The sequence below is a fragment of the Plecotus auritus genome (genome assembly GCF_963455305.1).
Source record: "Plecotus auritus genome assembly, chromosome: 8".
Taxonomy (NCBI): domain Eukaryota; kingdom Metazoa; phylum Chordata; class Mammalia; order Chiroptera; family Vespertilionidae; genus Plecotus; species Plecotus auritus.
In genome coordinates this window covers 103,000,856-103,020,309 of record NC_137782.1, presented here as the reverse complement: position 1 = coordinate 103,020,309, position 19,454 = coordinate 103,000,856, and the positions used below count along the sequence as shown (strand labels likewise).

Genomic DNA, 19,454 nt, shown 5'->3' with positions numbered 1-19,454 from the left:
TGGGGATGGACCCCACACCCAGGCATGTGCCCTGACCAGGACTGAACTGTGACCTCCTGGTTCACAGTTCGACGTTCAGTCACCGAGCCACACCAGCCGGGTGGAATATAGTGTATTTTGATGAATGTTGAAATGCATTTGAAAAAATGTGCATCTGCATGTTTTGGTTTTATCGTCCTATTAATGTCAAGTAGGTGAAGTTGATAAGTCATTTATATCCTTATTAATCTTTTGTGTGCTTTCTTTAACTATTGCTGAGAGAGATGTTAAATCTCTAGGAGAGCCAATTTGTCTGTATATCCTTTAGTTATGTTAATTTTTGCTTTATGTATATAATTTTTTAATCCTTGCCTGAGGATATTCTTATTGATTTTTAGAGAGAGGGGAAAGGAGAGAGGGAGAGAGAGAAACATTGATATGAAAGAGAAACATTGATCAGTTGCCTTCTGTACATGCCCCAACCAGGAATTGAACACACAACTTTTCAATGCATGGGATGATGCTCCAACCAACTGAGCCATCCAGCCAGGGCTTTGCTGTATATGTGTTGAGATTATCTACTATATTTCTGCTGAAGGTCACCTATGTTTTAATCATTTATTTAACATAAATTTGAAGAGAAGCCAATTCATATTTTGGTGATGAGTTATAACGGATACCTAATTTCTATGCTTGATATACTTTTCATATTTAAAACAAAGCATGTCTGTTTTCTTTCTGGAAGTAGCACTATATTCGCATTATATATCCATTAGCATATATTGATTATATTAAGTTAAAACTTGGAAATCTGAGTTTCTAAAATCAGAACTTTGACCCTGTCTGGTGTTGCTCAGTGGGCAGAGCACCAGCCCACACATGGAAGGGTCACAGGTTCCATTACCCATTGCAGGTTCGATCCCCAGCCCTGGTCAGGATGCTTATGGGAGGCAACTGCTAGATATTTCTCTCTCACATTGATCTCTCTCTCTCCCCCTTCCTCTCTCTAAAATCAATAGAGAACATATGAAAAACAAAAATAAAATCAGAACTTTGTCAACTTCTCTTAGGAACAGATGTGCAGCTCAACTGCTCTGCTTCGCTGAATGAAAAGGATTACGTCTATTGGAACTTCCGTAGAGACGATGGGCAGGACCCAAATGAGCACGAAGGGGAGGAAATAAAGGCCAGGTATGTAGATGCGATGTGCGATGGACAGCGTCACATATGTGAGTGTCCCTGTATCATCTAGGCCTGATTTAAACACTCCAGACTCCTGAAGAGCTAACGGAATGTTTGGCATAAGTTGTAATTTATGTGTTATAATTATAATTCCCACACTCTGTGCTGATGGGTTGTGCAGAAACTCATTGCTGAGATCTAAACTGAGGAAAGAACGTCAAGGAGGCTCTTTAGCATCGCCTCACAGGAGCAGCCCTAGTCCGCCAGGTTCTGATGGGGATAGAGGTTGTACCTGCACCAAGCCCACAGGTGTTCGGATTTTGAAAATTCTGTTAAGTGCTTTATTTTTACAAATGTGCCAGAATAAAGGCCAGGTCCGGAGCCTGTGACATGTGCAAGTTAATGTGGGCGCTGTGAACAGTGGGTGTCCGGAGCCGTGTCCCCGTGCCACCATGGGAGCAGTAGGGTCTGCATGCACAGCAGCTCCTCATCCCAGTCCCGTAGGCCATGCAGCAGCTGCCGGCCGGTCTCCATCCTGTCCTTACACGCAGGCCTTTCTTTTGTCTGATGGTTGAAAATGATCCATTATGAGAAACTTGAGAAATCCTGAAAATCACAAAGAAGGAAATAGTCGTGCAAACGCAATAATGTGTGTGCTTTGGGAATTTCCTTATGGGTAAGCGATCCACTGACATAGCCGCTGGCTCCTGCCCTTTAAAGGCGGCTTGTAGCTTCATATCAGAACACCCCTGGCAGTGGTTACCTCCTTAAATAATTAACAGAGCACTGAGGGATTGTATCAAGTATGGAAGGTTCCAGAGATTGTCTCAGCAAATGCGAATGTAAATCACCAGTCACCTGGATTGACATTGAACATACTAATTATTTTCTTGTCAGAGTTCATTCACGGAAATTAGAAACACAGTAAGAACAGGAAAAAAAAGCGAACAGTGATGAGGTATAAACATCTAGGAGGCACTGTTGGTGCAAAACGCCCCAAGTGACATGTATTGATCCCTGAGTCACCTATATTCTTTCCTTAAGTAGTGGCCAGACTTCGGAAAACAAAACAAGCTAAGTGTGTTGTCATTCACACGTTCTGAGAGACTGGGCCATTGCGGTCATTGCTGGTGCGCGGATACCCTCGGTTCTGGCGAGCAGTGACCCTGGGATGCCCACAGCTCAGCTGCCTGGGCCACAGCCCCTCTGGCCATTCGCAGTCTGCGCGGCGAGGCTGCCACTGCTCCTCCGCGCGGGCCACGGACCCCGCGTTTCCCCCAGTGCCCATCGGTAACCCTTGGCGAGGCAGCAGGCCACTTAGCAGGCTACTGAAGTGAAGCTGAAGCCAGCTAAGAAGCCAGGAGGTCTCTTTCACTGTCGGTGCACGAGCTTCTTAGGTCATTGTTTTGGCCTCTCCGTGGCCTGGGGGCCTCTCTCCCAGGTTGTTCAGTGTGTCCCAGCGCGGGTATTTCTGTGCTGGTGACTCCGCTCCACCATGCTGGGGATGCTCGGGGCCACAGTGGGTACAAGCCCAGGTGCGGGACACCTGCTGGGAGGGGCGGCAGGGTGGCCATGCTGGGAGTGCTGCTGCCTGCTGGAGCCACCCCTAAGCGGGGGAGGGTTCCCCTGCACCCAGTGTGGACAGCGTGAGTGAGTCCCATGGCCGAAAGAGGAACCTCGCTGAGCGGTTGTCATTTCCTGGCGCTCACTGAGCAGCCTACCTGGTCCTCATCTCCCCGGGTGGTGCCTGGGAATAGTGTTGTTTAAAATGGGTTTTAAATGCTGAACAAAATAAAAGGGACCTTAGGTATTGCACGGGCAGCGCTGTGTACGTGGTCTAGGCCGGCCCCTTGAAGTCTTGCCACAGTTAGCCTGGCTTTAGAAGGAGCACTGAGCAGGTGGGGGAGGAGAAACAGGACAAAGATTTAAGAGAGGGAATAGTTTCCTGTATTTTAATTTAGTGCCATTTCCTGCCACGCGTTTTACCAATTCTAGGTAGTTGCTCTCCATCTGGGGCTGGGTCCTCGGCCCCTGGCTTCCTGCAGAGCAGGAGGCCCCTGGAGGCAGGCACTCCCAAGGGAATGAGCTGGGTCAGCAGGGCTGCTGCTGGCAGCCATTGCGCCTGCGCCCCCTCCTTGGTAATGCCCTGCAGTGAACGAAGCTTCTGCTAACTTCCTTTCCTCCCTTATAGGACTTCAGAAGGCAAATGGCATGCTTCAAGAATATTGAGAATTGAGAATATTAATGAAAAAAACCTAAATTTTTCATATAATTGCACTGTATCCAGCGAGAAAGGCCTAGACACCAAACGCTTCATCTTATTGATAAAAGGTTTGAGAAAATGTTGGTTTTGGAAGTCTGGGGATTTTGAACGCTTGCTGAGGGAGTCCTCAAAGATCACCCCTTTCTCACTGTGTACATGAAGCAGGCTCCCACAAGGTGTGCACACTGGGGTCAGCCCGCGCCGGAACCCCCGGGACCCAATTCCAAGCAGAGCAGGAGGCACACGAGTTATCCTTTTGCCCTCAGCTCCAATCCTTATGTAGAAGCCAGGGGCTCAGAGCAAGGAGGCAGGTGGGTGGTGAGGAGAGAGTCCGGGGAGGCAGCCATGGGGCGGGGGGAGGGGAAGACACAGCTCAGTGTGGATGCAGCCAGCGGCGCTGGAGGGCCCCCAGCCTCCTGCAGCTGGGCAAGCATGGCCCCGGGGTGCTCATTCCTCAATGACAGCTAACAGAGGCCTCCCTGCCTCGGGCCAGTCCCCAAACTTGACAAGTGGACAATGGACGGCCCTGGTCAGAGGACCCTTCGAGTTTTTCCTGAGCCGCCCCCATCTCCCACTAATAGCCCACCCAGAGCCTCTGCCGCAGCTCCCAGCAATGGCTGTGTCCAGGCGGAAAGCTGTGCTCCAGTGACTACTCACTCACCACTCGTTCCCAGGCCGGCACCACCCACATGCAGGGAAATACCGGGATCTGAGAGAGACAGAGAGGTAGAAAGAGAGAGGGAGAGAGAGAGAGAGGGAGAAGTGTGTGCTATGTCTTGCTTTGGTGATAAACCGAAGGAGTGAGGGGCACAGAAGCTAAGGCCTGAAGCCTCCCTCCTCCCCCCGGGTGTGGGGTCCTGGTTCCCGTCCAGGACTCATCTGGAGCACCTCTGCGACGCCTTCGATCTACCCACACACTCACAGGATGGCTGACACTCCTTATGTGCATTCACGCAGGCAGTGCAAGGCTCTGACCACCGCTCACCCTGACCTGTACCACACGTCACACAAGTGGAGACAGCAGAGCTAGACCCCACGGGCATGAGACCCCACGGGCTGTGAGACCCCACGGGCTGTGAGACCCCACGGGCTGTGAGACCTGATGGGCTGTGAGACCCACGGGCTGTGAGACCCACGGGCTGTGAGACCCACGGGCTGTGAGACCCCACGGGCTGTGAGACTAACTATGGAGCTTGGGCTCTTGCCTCTTGTAGGATCGTCACGATGCCCTTCCACCTCATGGGCACACGTGCCGTGGCCATGGGCATGTGCAGGGAGGGTTTCCAACATGCTTCCGCTTGCTTATCGCACACCTGGGTTTGTGATGGCTCACCAGCCACCTCCCCTCTTATCAGTGCTGGATGTCCTGTCCCTGCCACAGAGGGTTCCTCCCAGCCATGCCCCTCCATCTGCTCACAGATGTCACCCGGCACAGGGCCTCCCACTCCACCATGACCCCGCAGGAGTGTGCGCCCGTGTGAACGTATGCGCGTGCGCGTGCGCCACAGTCACGGACAGGCCGGCCTTTCACAGACCAGGATCCCGGGGACTGGCTTTATTCGGAGTTCACTTAGTTAGCAAATGTGGTGGCTTACTTATATCCTAAGAGTAAATTTCACTGGAAAGATCATTACTAAAATTTGTGCCAAGATGTCAAGAGCTTTATGTATTTCTACTCTTTGACCTGAAACCCCTCAGCGTTTAGAACCTGCTCTAGCAGAATCATCAAGCACAAGCACAAAGGTTTGTGCAGCTGTTCATTGGAGCATTGGTATATTTATAAACATTACAATCAACCTAAATATTGGGATATTGTGAAGTATAACTATAAAGACCTAGCGAACTGCTCATAATATAGTGCAATGCAAGAAAGAGTGATTACCCTATGACCCCAATTAAGTCAATATTTTTAGGGAAAATAAAAACCTAAAACAAAATATATAAGCATGTTAGCATGCCCATCACCACATTGTGGGATGGTTGTTAAAAATTGTCTTATAGTTTTTACTCTTTTGTACTATTTCGTATTTTCTATATTGAGCATGAACTGAATCAATCTAAGAAATGTAATTTTCCCCAAAGGGGGTTTATAGAAAGTGCACTAACATTCGTAGGGCTGTGTGCCAGATGCTGTCTTAACTGCTGAGGGCAAGGTCTCATCGAATCTCCTGCAGAAGGCAGCCCTGAGTGAAGCACAAAGTGCTGTTAGCTTCGGGTTGAAGATTAAGACACTAAGCGTTGAGGGCATCAGGGACATTTCCCAGGACACAAAACTGGTGGCAGCCCCGGGCTAGGAGCCCAGATAGTCTAGTTCAGTGGTTGGCAAATCGTGGCTCGCGAGCCACATGCGGCTCTTTGGCCCCTTGAGTGTGGCTCTTCCACAAAATACCGCGTGCGGGCGCGCACATACAGTGCGATTGACACTTCATGGCCCATGCACAGAAGTCGGTTTTAGGCTCTCAAAAGAAATTTCAATCGTTGTACAGTTGATATTTGGCTCTGTTGACTAATGAGTTTGCCGACCACTGGTCTAGTTAAGTGTTTGCTCTCCCAAGACTCTCGCCTCCATTTACGTTCACAGCTGCTGCCAGAGATTTGTGTATTTCACCCAGCATCTTATAACCCTAGGAATAGACGACAATATAACGCTTTCAGTTCAGTCTCTGAATATCCTTGTGCACATTTGAATTCGTTAAAAATGGGAGTAGAAAGATCACCCCTCCAAACTAAAGGCAGGAATGTGGAGCAGCTCAACGGACTGTCGGGCCCGACAGCTGGTTAGTGTTCATGGTGAACACTGACATCTGCAGGGTGATGGTGGACAATAGTGGCAAAATGCCCGTGACTAATTCTTCCCGTTTTCTTCTTCTTTCTAGATCGGGGTGACATCCCAGGCCATGTCTTCACTGGAGGAATGATCACAGCTGTTGTGATCTCGGGGGGAGTTGTGTGCCTAGTGATTGTGGCTGTTATTTATAGAATTGACTTGGCTCTATTTTATAGGCATTTCATGGGAAGAGATGAAACATTAACAGGTAACAAATATTGGAATGTTGGGATTTCTTATCCTATGGTTTCATTAGGAAACCTGATAAAGAAACATTAATCTTCATCTTATTTACATTAGATTGTGACTTAATGTGTGGTAGGGGTTTCCAGATGGAACATTGCTCAGAATGTATCATTATTATGTCTCTTGTCTGTGCCACCTTCTTTTGTACTTAGATGTTGCCCCAAATTGTCCTCTAATTGTTTCATGTATGTGTATATGTCGTGTCCTCCTAAATGCCCTTTGAGATGCCTGCTCCTAGGGACTCACCGTCACTGTTTGCACACCATCTAGGCACCTTACACAGTGTGGTCACTCAATAAAGATCATTTAAGTTGATTTGAATTGTATGATGGCTCCTTATTCTAACCTGACAAAGGAGGCTGCATGGCATGCCTGAAGGACTGCCAGGTTTTAGTACTGTTTCTATCTGGGACTCTGTCTTGGTTCCCCTATTTTTTAAGAGCAGCGAGAAGTCCTCTAGGTTCCATATAATTACTGAATTTAAAAAAAAACCAATCAGTCTAATCCATTGTACTTGCTTTTGTTTTCATGTATGTGTGTGTGCATGTGTGTGTATGTGTGTGTATGTATTTGTGTAGGACACACACATTCAAAGCACAGTCTAAGAAATTGTACAGAAATTTCTCAGCCTTCCCATGCCTGTGCTTCCCACCTCACCCACACCGAGAGTATCTCTAAGCAAGTATGAATCTTGTTCTACTTCTGTTAAAAACAAGTCTTGCTGTATAATGCACACTGCTCTGAACTTGCTTCACTCTCCTTCAAGATCTGCTGTCATATGAATTTATAAAGTCTCTCATTTTTTATCCATAGAAATAAAACCCTGCAGAGGTTTATTTCTGTGGATATGCCACTGCTTATTTAGTCACCTTTTATATATTTTATTGATTTCAGAGAGGAAGGGAGAGGGAGAGAGAGAGAGAAACATCAATGATGAGAGAGAATCAGTGATCGGCTGCTTCCTGCACACCCCTACTGGGAACTGAGCTCACAAACCAGGCATGTGCCCTTGACCAGAATCAAACCCGGGACCCTTCAATCTCCAGGCCGACGCTCTATCCACTGAGCAACACCGGCTAGAGCTTTAGTCACCTTTTGATAGACATTTGGTTGTTTGTAATCTTTTGTCATTACATAAAGGATGTGACAGATGGCTTTGTGCTGTCATTATTTCATATGTGCGCTGTGTAATTGAAGGAAAAATTCCCCATAGTGGAATTGCTGGAAATACAAAGTATAGACACCATTGTTATTTTGAAAAATATTGCCAATTTGCCTTCCCCACTGCTCTACAACCTCCTGCCTTCACAGGAGGGCATACCTGCTCCCCACAGCTCACCCACCACCTTGTGGTATCTGGCAAAATGCTAGGTAACAGTTGTAGCTCAGTGTGGTTTTCCTTTGCATTTCACTTCCTGCACAGGAGCAGGAGCAGCTTTGCGTTTTCAGAGTCTCATGGTATTTCCTTTCTCAAAGGACCATTCCTTCCTTGGTCCGTTTTTTAATTGGGTCGTTTGCTTTGCTTTTCTTGCTTATTTCTAGGAGCAATTTCTATTTTAAGGATGTTAGCCTATTATCTATAATATGAAAGGCAAATATTGTTCCCAGGTTGTATTTGTCTTTTGACTTTTTTATGTGGAATATTCTTTAATGTATTCAAATTTATATATTTTTTAGTTTATTTATTTTTATTTTTTTAATAAATCTTTATTCAGATTATTACAATTGTTTCTCCTTTTTCCCCCCATAGCTCCCCTCCACCAGGTTCCCACCCCACCTTCTGCCTTACCTCCCCGCCACTGTCCTCATTCATAGGTGTATGATTTTTGTCCAGTCTCTTCCTAAACCCCCCATACCCCTTTCACCCTGAGAATTATCAGTCCACTCCCTTTCTATGCCCCTGATTCTATTATATTCACCAGATTATTCTGCTCCTCAGGTTTTTAATTCACTTGATTTTTAGGTTCACTTGTTGATAGATATGTATTTGTTGTTCATAATTTTTATCTTTACTTTTTTCTTCTTCCTCTTAAGAATACTTTTCAGCATTTCATATAATATTGGTTTGGTGATGATGAACTCCTTTAGCTTTTTCTTATCTGTGAAGCTCTTTATCTGCCCTTCAATTCTGAATGATAGCTTTGCTGGGTAGAGTAATCTTGGTTGTAGGTTCTTGCTATTCATCACTTTGAAAATTTCTTGCCACTCCCATCTGGCCTGCATAGTTTCTGTTGAGAAATCAGCTGACAATCGTATGGGTGTTCCCTTGTAGGTAATAACTGTTTTTCTCTTGCTGCTTTTAATATTCTCTCTTTGTCTTTTGCTCTTGGCATTTTAATTATGGTGTGTCTTGGTGTGGTCCTCTTTGGATTCCTTTTGTTTGGGGTTCTGTGCGCTTCCTGGACTTGTAAGTCTATTTCTTTCACCAGGTGGGGGAAGTTTTCAGTCATTATTTCTTCAAATAGGTTTTCAGTATCTTGCTCTCTCTCTTCTTCTGGCACCCCCATAATTCTGATGTTGGTACGCTTGAAGTTGTCCCAGAGGCTTCTTACACTATCTTCAACTTTTTGGATTTTTTTTTGCTTTTTGCTTTTTCGGTTGAGTGTTTTTGCTTCTTTGTATTTCAATTCTTTGACTTGATTTTTGTGTTCCTCTAGTCTGTTGTTGGGTCTCTGTATAATATTTTTTATTTCAGTCAGTGTATGTTTAATTTCTAGTTGGTCCTTTTTCATATCCTTGAGGGTCTCGTTATATTTATTGGCCTTTTCTAGGATATTCTTGAAAAGCCTTATAACCGTGGTTTTGAATTCTATATCCAGTCATTTGTTTTCCTCCATTTCTTTTGTTTGTGATCTGTTTCTTTGTCATGGCATTTTCACTGCTTCCCTGAGTTGGTAGGGTAGCTTTGTGTGCTAGGTTTCCTTTATGGCCCAGTGGGTCGGCCTCCCCAGTTAACCTGAGGTGGACACTCTTGGTGCACCCCTTTGTGGACTGTGTGTACAGCCTTGTTGTAGTTAAGTCTTGATTGTTGTTGGTATCACTGGGAGGAACTGACCTCCAGGCCAGTTGGCTGTGAGGATCAGCTGTGTCTACGCTGGGAGAAGTTCGGTGCTGGAGACAGCCTTATAGGATTAGACTTGCCAAATTGCAAAAGCCTCTGTGCTCAGCTTGGATGGGGTGGAGTCTCAGGGGGGAGCAGACAGTCTTGGCTTCGTCAGCCTTGCCCTTGCGCGTGCACGCCTCCAGACCTCTGCCTTCCCCGGCTCCCAAGTCTCCGCCCGAGAGTCCAGATTCCCCCAACAAGAGCGTGGGTCCCAAGGGGCTCGCCTGGAGCTGGGGTTCAGTGCAGTCAGAACTGGGGTTCAGTGCAGTCAGGATCTTTCGACTCCCTTCTGCTAAGGAAAGCTTGTGGCAACCTCCACAGTCTTTGTGCACACTGGTGCGCGTGCCACCAGACCCCTGCCCACTGGGGCTCCCCCGGGTCTCCCCCAGGTCTCTAAGTCTCCAGGTGCCTTTCTCTCTACCTGGCAGTCCAGACTCCCCCTGTATGAGCCTGGGTCCACGGGGTTTCGCCCGGAACTGGGGTTCAGTGCAGTCGGGGGCTTCCTTCCCCATCCCGCCAGAGAAAGTCAGCCAGGCTCTCAGCCGCCCTTTCTCTCTGCGCACACAAAGACCCTTTGCCGTACCTCCAATTCTCTGTGAGCTTTTCTTTCCTTCTAGTTGTAGAATTTCCACTCAGCCAGCTTTCCTGTGGTTCTGGATGGTGTCTGTTCTGTCTTTTAGTTGTAGTTTTGAAATTGTTGTGAGAGGCAGCAGTTTAGGTGCTTACCTATGCCACCATCTTGGTTTCTCCCCAAATTTATTTTTCCTTTATGGTGCTGGATTTATGGTCACAGTAGAAAGACCCTCCTAAGCTCTAGTTATAAAAGAATTCTTATATTTTTTGAGATTTTTAAAGATTGATTATTCACATTTACATTTTTTAGTTTAATGATATAAAATTAGCAAAGGTAATTAATTTAGCTTTGAATCTGCATGTGTGTGTGATTTTGCTATGGAGAGAGATGCTCCAACATACTGGGGGGTCTGTTTTTATTTTTTTAATCCTCACCCAAGAATGTGTTTTTATTGATGTTTTATTGATGAGAAAGGATCAATAATAAGAGAGAGAAACATCAATCCATTGTCTCCCGTACTCACCCCGACTGGGGTTCGAACCCACAACCTTTTGGTGCATGGATGATGCTCCAACACCTGAGCCAGGCCTGAAGGTCTGTGTGGGATATTTTATCGCCAGGTCTCTACAGGCACAGACCAGTATGCATCTCAGAATGGACATTCACTGATATCTTTCGATTTTCAACTAAGATGTTATTTACCCTCCAGTTGTGTCTGACCCAGTGCACAGATACTTTTCTAAATTCCTGTTTCTGAGCACGGAGAACTCACTTCTTAGCGCCCCGGGTGGCTTGCCTGGAGACGGAGATGTACTCCACAGCAGATCTGCTGAGAGTGTGGTCCATGCACAGAGAGCAGTCGTGAAAAGTAAAAATGGAGAAATGAGTGCAAAAAAATTAAGACTTTTACATTATAGCAATTTTATATTGCTGCACTATCCAAGAATGTGTTCAGTTATTGGTTTATGAATAATTGGAAATGAAAGAAACCAATCAACAACAACAAAAACTAAACTTAAGTTAAAACATGGCCACTTGCCACACAGAGTTTGTCTCAGAAGCATGTTCTGACTCTTTGTAGTCCCGAATATCCATTCACATGTTGGTTTCATTTATGCAGAACAAAATTATTAGCTTTCAGTTTGCTTAGTTTGGGCACCTCACTTTATCAGTTATTACAGCCACCAAAGCTTTCATTCCTTGGGTTGAAAAATAAATTATAATATAGATTAGTATATTTGCTAAACCAAGAAGAGAACTGCATAAAAATGAATTTGAAAGCTATATCACTACATAAATTTGACTGATTTATCTTTCCAATTTATTGCAAGTAGTTACATTCTGATTATGAGAAAAATATACCTTGTTAAAAAGTGTACTCATTTATTTCTTGCATCTTGGTGCCTGTTTCACTCACTCACATGATGACTATGCTAATGGAAGCACTAGCTCTCATCCTAATACAGAGCTGTAGTTCACGACAAGCTGACAGAACAATCCAGGGACTACTTACTTATTATATTAACAACTGACTTTATTTTACCAACTTTTAACCTATCTTTGATAAGCATGATAATTTTGCAACTTTGATGAAAATGTCCTGTCATTCACATGCATGTCATTCTGAAGAGCAATTGCTTTACAATACACCCATGATGGGTTCTGACTCAAACTGCAGGACAAGAGGCTATAAGTGAGACTGAAGCAGCTTTTGCCAGAAACTGTGTTTCTTTGTGAACCTGGATGCTGTGAAGAATGGGGCCAGGCTGTTGAGCATAGATGATGTGGTGCCACAAAGAATGTGGGCCTAGATGGTTTTGTCCTATTAAATTTTAATAAAGGAGCCAATATTTAGTCTTCAACTCAGAAGCAAATTCATCAATCCCAATCCTAGACCCGAGCTTACATCTAACTCCTCCATCAGCTAACCAGTTGCCCTGGAATAAAGATGGAGAGTCCCCATGCCCCCTCTTCCTCTCCTGGCCTCTCACAAGCATATGTTATTTAAAACACATGTCCTTTCAGAACACATGTCCACGGTGACTCCGCATTCTCTGACCAGATTATTTTTTGTTTTGTTTGTGTTACACTTTGTTGTGTCTGCCAATGTGTTATTTGTAAACTTTTCAAGTTGTTGCATTTGTCTGCGAACTCGTCGTCTCTAACGAGTAGAAGGTAGAAGAAATAAATGTAAATAAATTTTTAGTAACGCGGTTAGTAGAATGGTCTTAGTTTTTAGGTAATGCATTCCTCTTGAATGTGTCTCTAGTCATCTGAATACGCAATGCTGCTTCATTGTTGGGAATAAAACAGCAGCAGATGTGTCAATGCAAACCTTTCCACCAACGGAGTTTCCGCATTGGCCTTTGGCATTATGTAAAGTTTCTGTGCCGCGCGCCAGCACAGCGAAGGGTTTGGCGAGCCTGAGGGAGGGCAGTGAAGGATGAAGAATAAGACAGAACAAGAGAATAAGCTGAGTCTAGGTGGATCTTCTGTGCCTTGCTGAAGCCACAGAACAGATCCAGACTGCAAAGCTGATGCTTTATTTATAGTCAGGGACAAACAAGGTAATCTACAATGTTCTTGTAAGTTTCACTTGTTTTGGCAGCACTTGCTGCCCCTCCCACAGCCCATTAGCTACCCAGGAAAGATCTAGGGAGCAGTCACAAGATCAAGCTTTATTCTTAGAGGACCGTGCCCTCCAAGCTGGGACTTGTTTGCGACTTTGCCAGCAGGTCATTCTGAGGCTTAACCCTATAACCACTCCCTACAGTTTCACCATGCCAGCATGGGTTTCCACGTTCCACCGTTTCAATTCCCTCCATTGTTTCCTCCCACTCGCCAGTGTAAACACTCAGCATTGTATTTTTTAATTTAAATTTTATTTTTCAATCACAGTTTACATTCACATTAGTTTGTATTGGTTTCATGTGCACAGCATCATGGTTAGACAATCCTATGCTTTGCAAAGTGACCCCCCTGGCATTTCAGGCATCCACCTGGCACACCCATAGTGAATACAGTTTCGTTGACTCCATTCCCCAGGCTGTGCTTTACATCCCAGGACTATTTTGTAACAACCAATTTATCGCCACTTCCTGGGATGGTATGAAGGTGTACATGGGATGGTTATAGAATTGAATGATTGAAGTGGAATAAGCTGAGGTGACATTTACTTTCTAACCCTGGGTCCAGGACGTACTAGAATTTGGGCTACTTGGTCCTCTGTTACCTTTAAACTCTGTTATTTCTCTGACCTGTGACATGCATTTCTCTTTGTCCCTCCATGATGTCAAACAGTGAGGTCTCAATGCACTTGCTTAAAAGTAAAAACACTTGCTTATTGATTGCTCAATTATCATACGAGCTTTGAGGATGCTATTTTTTGTTTTTTAATGATACTTGAATATAATCATTGTTTATTGACATTTAAAAATTCAGAGATAAAAAATCCTATCTAATAAAAGAGTAATATACAAATTGACCATCACTCCAACACACAAGATGGCTGCCCCCATGTGGTCAAAGATGGCTGCTCCCATGTGGACACAAGATGGCTGGCCACCACAAGATGGCCGGCAGGGGAGGGCAGTTGTGGGCAATCAGGCCAGCAGGGGAGGGCAGTTGGGAGAGACCAGGACACAGGGAAGGGCAGTTGGGGAACCAGGCCTGCAAGGGAGGGCAGTTGGGGGCAACCAGGCCAGCAGGGGAGGGCAGTTGGGAGGGACCAGGCCTTCAAGGGAGGGCAGTTGGGGGTGATCAGGCCTGCAGGGGAAGGCAGTTGCAGGGGACCAGGCCTGCAGGGGAGGGCGGTTAGGGGCAACCAGGCCTTCAGGGGAGGGCAGTTAGGGGCAATCGGGCCAGCAGTGGAGCAGTTAGGCATCTATCAGGCTGGCAGGGGAGTGGTTAAGGGGTGATCAGGCTGGCAGGCAGAAGCAGTTAGGGCCAATCAGGCAGGCAGGCAAGTGAGTGATTGGGAGCCAGCAGTCTTTGATTGTGAGAGGGATGTCTGAATGCCCATTAAATGGGCATTCGGACATCCCTCAAGTGGTCCCAGATTGGAGAGGGTGCAGGCTGGGCTGAGGGATACATCCCCCCACCCCCTGTGCACAAATTTTGTGCACCAGGCCTCTAGTAATGCATAAAAAAGATAATAAAACCAAAGACTATGTAGGGACCTTACGGATTACCCAAACAGTCTTGTTTTTCAATTTGTTTTCTATCAAAAATATTTTCTTTATTTTTTTAACAGCTTCATTGAGGCATAATTAACAAAGACCTGTGCATATTTAATCTCTACAATTTGATGTGTATGGACACAAGGATGCCATATTTAACTTTTCTTTTTCAATAATTCCATGTTCATTTTTCGTGACTTTCATTCAAATTTGAACTTAAACTTTTATTTACGCACTAATTAAAGGAACAAACCTTGCCTCCTAGATGGGAAGACATATGATGCCTTTGTGTCCTACCTGAAAGGGTGCCGGCCTGAGCACGAGGAGGAGCATGCCTTCGCTGTGGAGGTCTTGCCCCGGGTGCTGGAGGAGCGCTTCGGGTATAAGTTATGCATATTCGAGAGGGACGTGGCACCTGGAGGAGGTGAGAAAGGGCATGGCAGGTAGAAAACTAGTGGAGACACTTTCTCTTTATAAGATGAATAACTTAGGCTAACCCTGTTTTGCTTAAAAACAAGCAATTTACCCTGGTCCTCTTGCCAGAAATAACCAGCAAAGTCAAAATAGTGAGCAGCGAGGGAAGCTGACTGGCCGCTCCTGTGGGGACCTGCCACTAGTGCGATGGGGGTTGGAGGATGGGGGCAGCATCTTCAGAAGTGGGCCTGAGTTGGCACCCTCAGGAGGCGGTTCTCTGGCAGCCACTGAGAAGGCCTCTTCTGAAAATACTTCGTTCAGCAGGTCCGAGCGGAACGCGTGCTCCTGCGAGCACAGACACAGGCGGTGCTTGATCTTTATTGTGCTGACATTGGGGAGAGAGCTTCAGTGGGAATAGGGACGTTGGGAAAATAAATAAAAGGAGATTGGTGGTTCACATGTTTGAGTTATAAAGTTCAGTTTTTAAATTTATATGTGAATACAAATGGCCATCACGCATGTCTTGAAGCAAAGCACAGTGAGAATCAAAGATAGTGAGAAGCAGCTCCGTGTTTTCTCTGAAGTCTGCAGAGCAAGCATTTGGAAGTGGGTGCTGTGGGTGCCGTGGGTGCTGCTGTGTCACCAACAATGTGACTCAGGTCACCGTCCCTCACTCATCTCTCGACACTCTGGGCGCCATCCTTGCGCCGGGTCTGAACTGGGAGTTGCAGACGTGGCAATAAATGAGAAACGAGCGTGTCCTTCCTCCTCCCTTCCTTCTTTTAGTTAGAGAAGATATGCTGCTACTTAATTATAAATAACTTCCCGAAGGAACAGCAGCCACATTGGCAGACGCAGGTGACACTGTGATATTCACGTGCGTTAACGCTTCCTAGAACGTAGTGAGCATCACTGCTGGCCTTTACATCCATTTTATTATTTATCATTATTTTCTAGCAGCCATTTTGAAAATTTGATTTTTTTTCTTAGTTCCTAAATACTGTAAAAATAAAGAAAGTTTGTCCTCAGTGGTAATGAGCTTCGATTAAAGCCTCTGTTTGGAAAGAGATCAAGGTCTAGAGCAGAGGGGGGCAATCTCCCAACCAGGCTGCCAGGCCTGCCACCCGCCTGCAGCAGGGCCAGGGCAGGTGCCTTTTCAGTCACCACAGCAGAGTGAGTTGTGACAAAAGCTGTATGAACTGCAAAGCCTGAAATATTTACTATCAGGCCCCAAACCGAAAAATGTTGTCAACCTCTGGTCTAAAATAATGGCAGGTTTTGGTTTTATTGTTAAATTCCGATGTCAGCTCGCTCCTCCAGGTGTGTGGGAAGGAAGACAGTGTCACAGTTAGAAACCAGTACTCCAGACAGAGCACGTGGGTTCAGATTCTGTTTCTGCCATTTATTAGCTGTGTGACTCTGGGCAAGTTACTCAACCACTCTGTGCTTTAGCTTCTTCATCTGTAAAAGGGGGTGATACTTTCTTTATGGGGTCATGATGATTAGATAAGTTAATATACATAAAACAGGTAGTAAAGGGTGTGGTACAGAGTAAGTGATAAGTAAGTACTCATTATTATTGTTACCTTGATAACTGCTTTTAATAGGCATATAAAATTGAGAATACATGGTTTGTCTTAAGGAAAAACTTATTTGTGAACTTCAGAGTTAAATAATACAAAGTTAGACTGTGCAGAATGATTTTTACTTCATGCTCACCCTTTCAGTTCTCTTAAATTAATATTCCATGCCTTGCATTTTCAGCTGTTGTTGATGAAATCCATTCACTGATAGAGCAAAGCCGAAGACTAATCATTGTCCTAAGTACAAGTTACATGTTTAACGAAGTGAGGTATGAACTTGAAAGTGGACTCCATGAAGCACTGGTGGAAAGGAAAATCAAAATAATCTTAATTGAATTTGCACCCGTCAGTGACTTCACATTCTTGCCCCAATCACTGAAGCTTTTGAAATCTCACACGGTTCTGAAGTGGAAGGCTGACAAGTCTCTCTCATATAACTCAAGGTTCTGGAAAAACCTTCTTTACCTGATGCCTGCGAAAATGGCCCAGCCACGTAGAGGTGAATGCGAAGCCGAGCCGGTGCTTGCCGAGTCCTGCCCTTAGGGAAGCGAGTGTGGGCGAGCTGTGAGCTCTGGGGGCTGAGGAAGGAGCCTGCTCCAACCATGGGCGTGGCACCTCCATTTCACTCCACGAAATCCCGCTCCCAGTTCCACCATGAAGCTTCACCAGGCTGGGCTGCCGGGAGGAGGCTCCAGCGAGCTGCCCATGTCCCAGAAGACCGTGAACGCTACAGAAGTGGCTCTCCTGTCTCCTACTCTTCCACAACTGGGTATGCGGCTGGGAATTATGCAACATGCCGCATGCCTTACCAAAAGGGCACATCTGTAAGCGTTTTGAATGCTACCCGTTGAACTAAAGGATTTTAAGTTTATGAACGGGCATTTCTACAAGCCAGTAGGGGACATCGTGACGGGCACAGTGCTGACTCCATCACTCTCACACATAAGCCACCACCTCCAACACCGGGACAGTGCTGGGGGGTGGGGGGGTGCTGGCTGCAGGCTGGCGCAGGGCAGGGCATGGGGAGCCGCGTGGGGAGCCGCGTGGCAGGGCCAGGCTCCGGATGTGCTCCATGTGGCCCGGCCACAGCTGCAGGCCCGGGGTTGTTGGAGCCCCGCCGCGGCCCTGCACTGGGCATGCTTCACTGGGCCTATTTGTAGGAACTTCTTAAAGGCAACCCCAAACAACTATCTGAGGATAAACACAGATTTTAATTAAAATAGTTCTCCAGATCTTTCCAAATTGGTCAAAAACATTTGTTGATTCTACATAAATATTTACGCAGGAGGAAATCCAGGTGCACTTAGTGCACTGGAAGCAGGAGTGAAATTAGAGTTACGCTCTTAAAGCAGAGAGGGCCCTTAGCACCCACATGCTCTTAAAGTAGAGACGGCCCTTAGCACCCACATGCTCTTAAAGCAGAGAGGGCCCTTAGCACCCACATGCTCTTAAAGCAGAGAGGACCCTTAGCACCCACATGCTCTTAAAGCAGAGAGGGCCCTTAACACCCACATGCTCTTAAAGCAGAGAGGACCCTTAGCACCCACATGCCTGTGCCAGGAACTGGAGTGAATGCAGGGACTGGCCCGCGGCACCCGCGACCGCGGTGTGAGGCCGGGACAGAGTCGCTGCACTCTCTCTTTGGAGTTGCCTGTTGGACAGTGAGGGGAGGTTTTGGAGGCTGAGGGCCCTTGCCTGGGGGCACCGACTCGGACTGCCCAGGACAAAGTCCTGCAGAGAGGAAGCGGCCGCTTAGGGCTGGCTCCGAGGAAACAGGTGAGCACACAGAGCCTTGGCTTTCTGCTAAGCTCCCAGGGAGGGTGCCGGGGCAGCACCGGAGGGGCAGCACCGGAGACCTCTGCAGGGCCCATGAGCACCCAGCCGGGCATGCCCACTGTGGCACCCGCCAGGGGAGGGGAGGCAGACCTGACAACCAGGAGCTCACCTCTGCTGATGCTGGATGGTCGGGCAGGGCTGACCAGGACTGTCTGCAAGGAGCCAGGAGACCCAGCTCCCCTGCATGCGTCAGCCAACATGCTTGTCTGGGACGGGGACACTGGCAAGCCGGGTCCGAGGCTGAATTGAAGCAGGCTTTTAAACACTCAGATAAAGGAATTTGCCACTTTGGCTGAAGCGCAGCTCTGAGGGGGAGACCAGGGTGAGGGAAGCCATCATTTGAGTTGAAGCTACTCAGAGATCTGCTGGTGAGCAAGGAGTGGTGTTTCAAGAGTGACCAAGCCACAAGCCTACCAGGAAGCAGGAGGGTGTGTGCAGCGAGGGCAGAGGGGGCCAGCCGCACTGGTGCCCCTGGGAGTGGCCCCAGTGCTGGCAGGCAGCTTCGGGCCAGCGCCCGCGACTCTGTGTGGGGCTTTCGCCTCCGTATGGCCTATTCCGTGGGTGCACCCAAGGGGATACCCCATTCAGACAATTGCTACAACTTGATGTGTGCGTTTAATAATTAATGGGGCGAGCATGTTAAAAAATAGACCTTCAAGTTGTGTTTCCAGGGTCCGTGGTTCCTCAGAGATGCCTGTACTTGCTTTTCCTTGTTTAATCACATTTGTAATTAAACCTCGGATATAATGTTAAACAATCGCCGGTGCAGAGAGCCTTGTCTTCAGTGGGTTGGCCCGAGTGTTTCCTCAGTGAGTACAGTCCTCGTCTACGTACTCACACCACGTGTGCACACGGAGTGCAAAGAATTACCAGTGAGCACACTCCAGTAGTTCCGATTTCATTAAGTAGTTTTTTAACACAAATTGGTGTTGGCTTTTGTCCAATGACTTTTCTGCAACTACGGATTTTTTCAAATAATTTTTCTTCTTAGAGAATATTAATGTTTTCATAACCTCTAACCATTCTTGCATTTTTGGAATAAATTCCTCTTCACCCTAATGTATTTTTAAAAAACTACGTATTTAATTCACTAATATTTTATTTAGGAATTTGCATATTTGTTTCTAAGCAAGTTCAAAAAATCAATCTACATTTTTTTGCGTGTGTATGTGCAACCCTAAAATATTCTTAAATATTAGCAAACACTGAAAAGTCACTACACATCTGATAAAGCTCCTGACCATGAAAGGTCAAGATTAACAACAAGTG

The 19,454-nt window shown here is 46.4% G+C and overlaps 1 protein-coding gene across 1 annotated transcript in view; it reads left to right on the top strand.

Moving 5' to 3' along the window:
* The window catches only part of IL18R1 (interleukin 18 receptor 1), a 33,130-nt gene extending 14,199 nt beyond the window's left edge, over positions 1-18,931 (top strand). The window contains exons 6-10 of the mRNA XM_080684650.1: positions 1,050-1,170; positions 3,353-3,492; positions 6,301-6,459; positions 14,618-14,776; positions 16,531-18,931. Coding sequence (XP_080540776.1) covers positions 1,050-1,170; positions 3,353-3,492; positions 6,301-6,459; positions 14,618-14,776; positions 16,531-16,892 — 941 coding nt within the window. The 3' untranslated portion in view covers positions 16,893-18,931. The remainder of the gene's footprint in view (positions 1-1,049; positions 1,171-3,352; positions 3,493-6,300; positions 6,460-14,617; positions 14,777-16,530) is intronic.
* Positions 18,932-19,454: the final 523 nt, after the last annotated feature.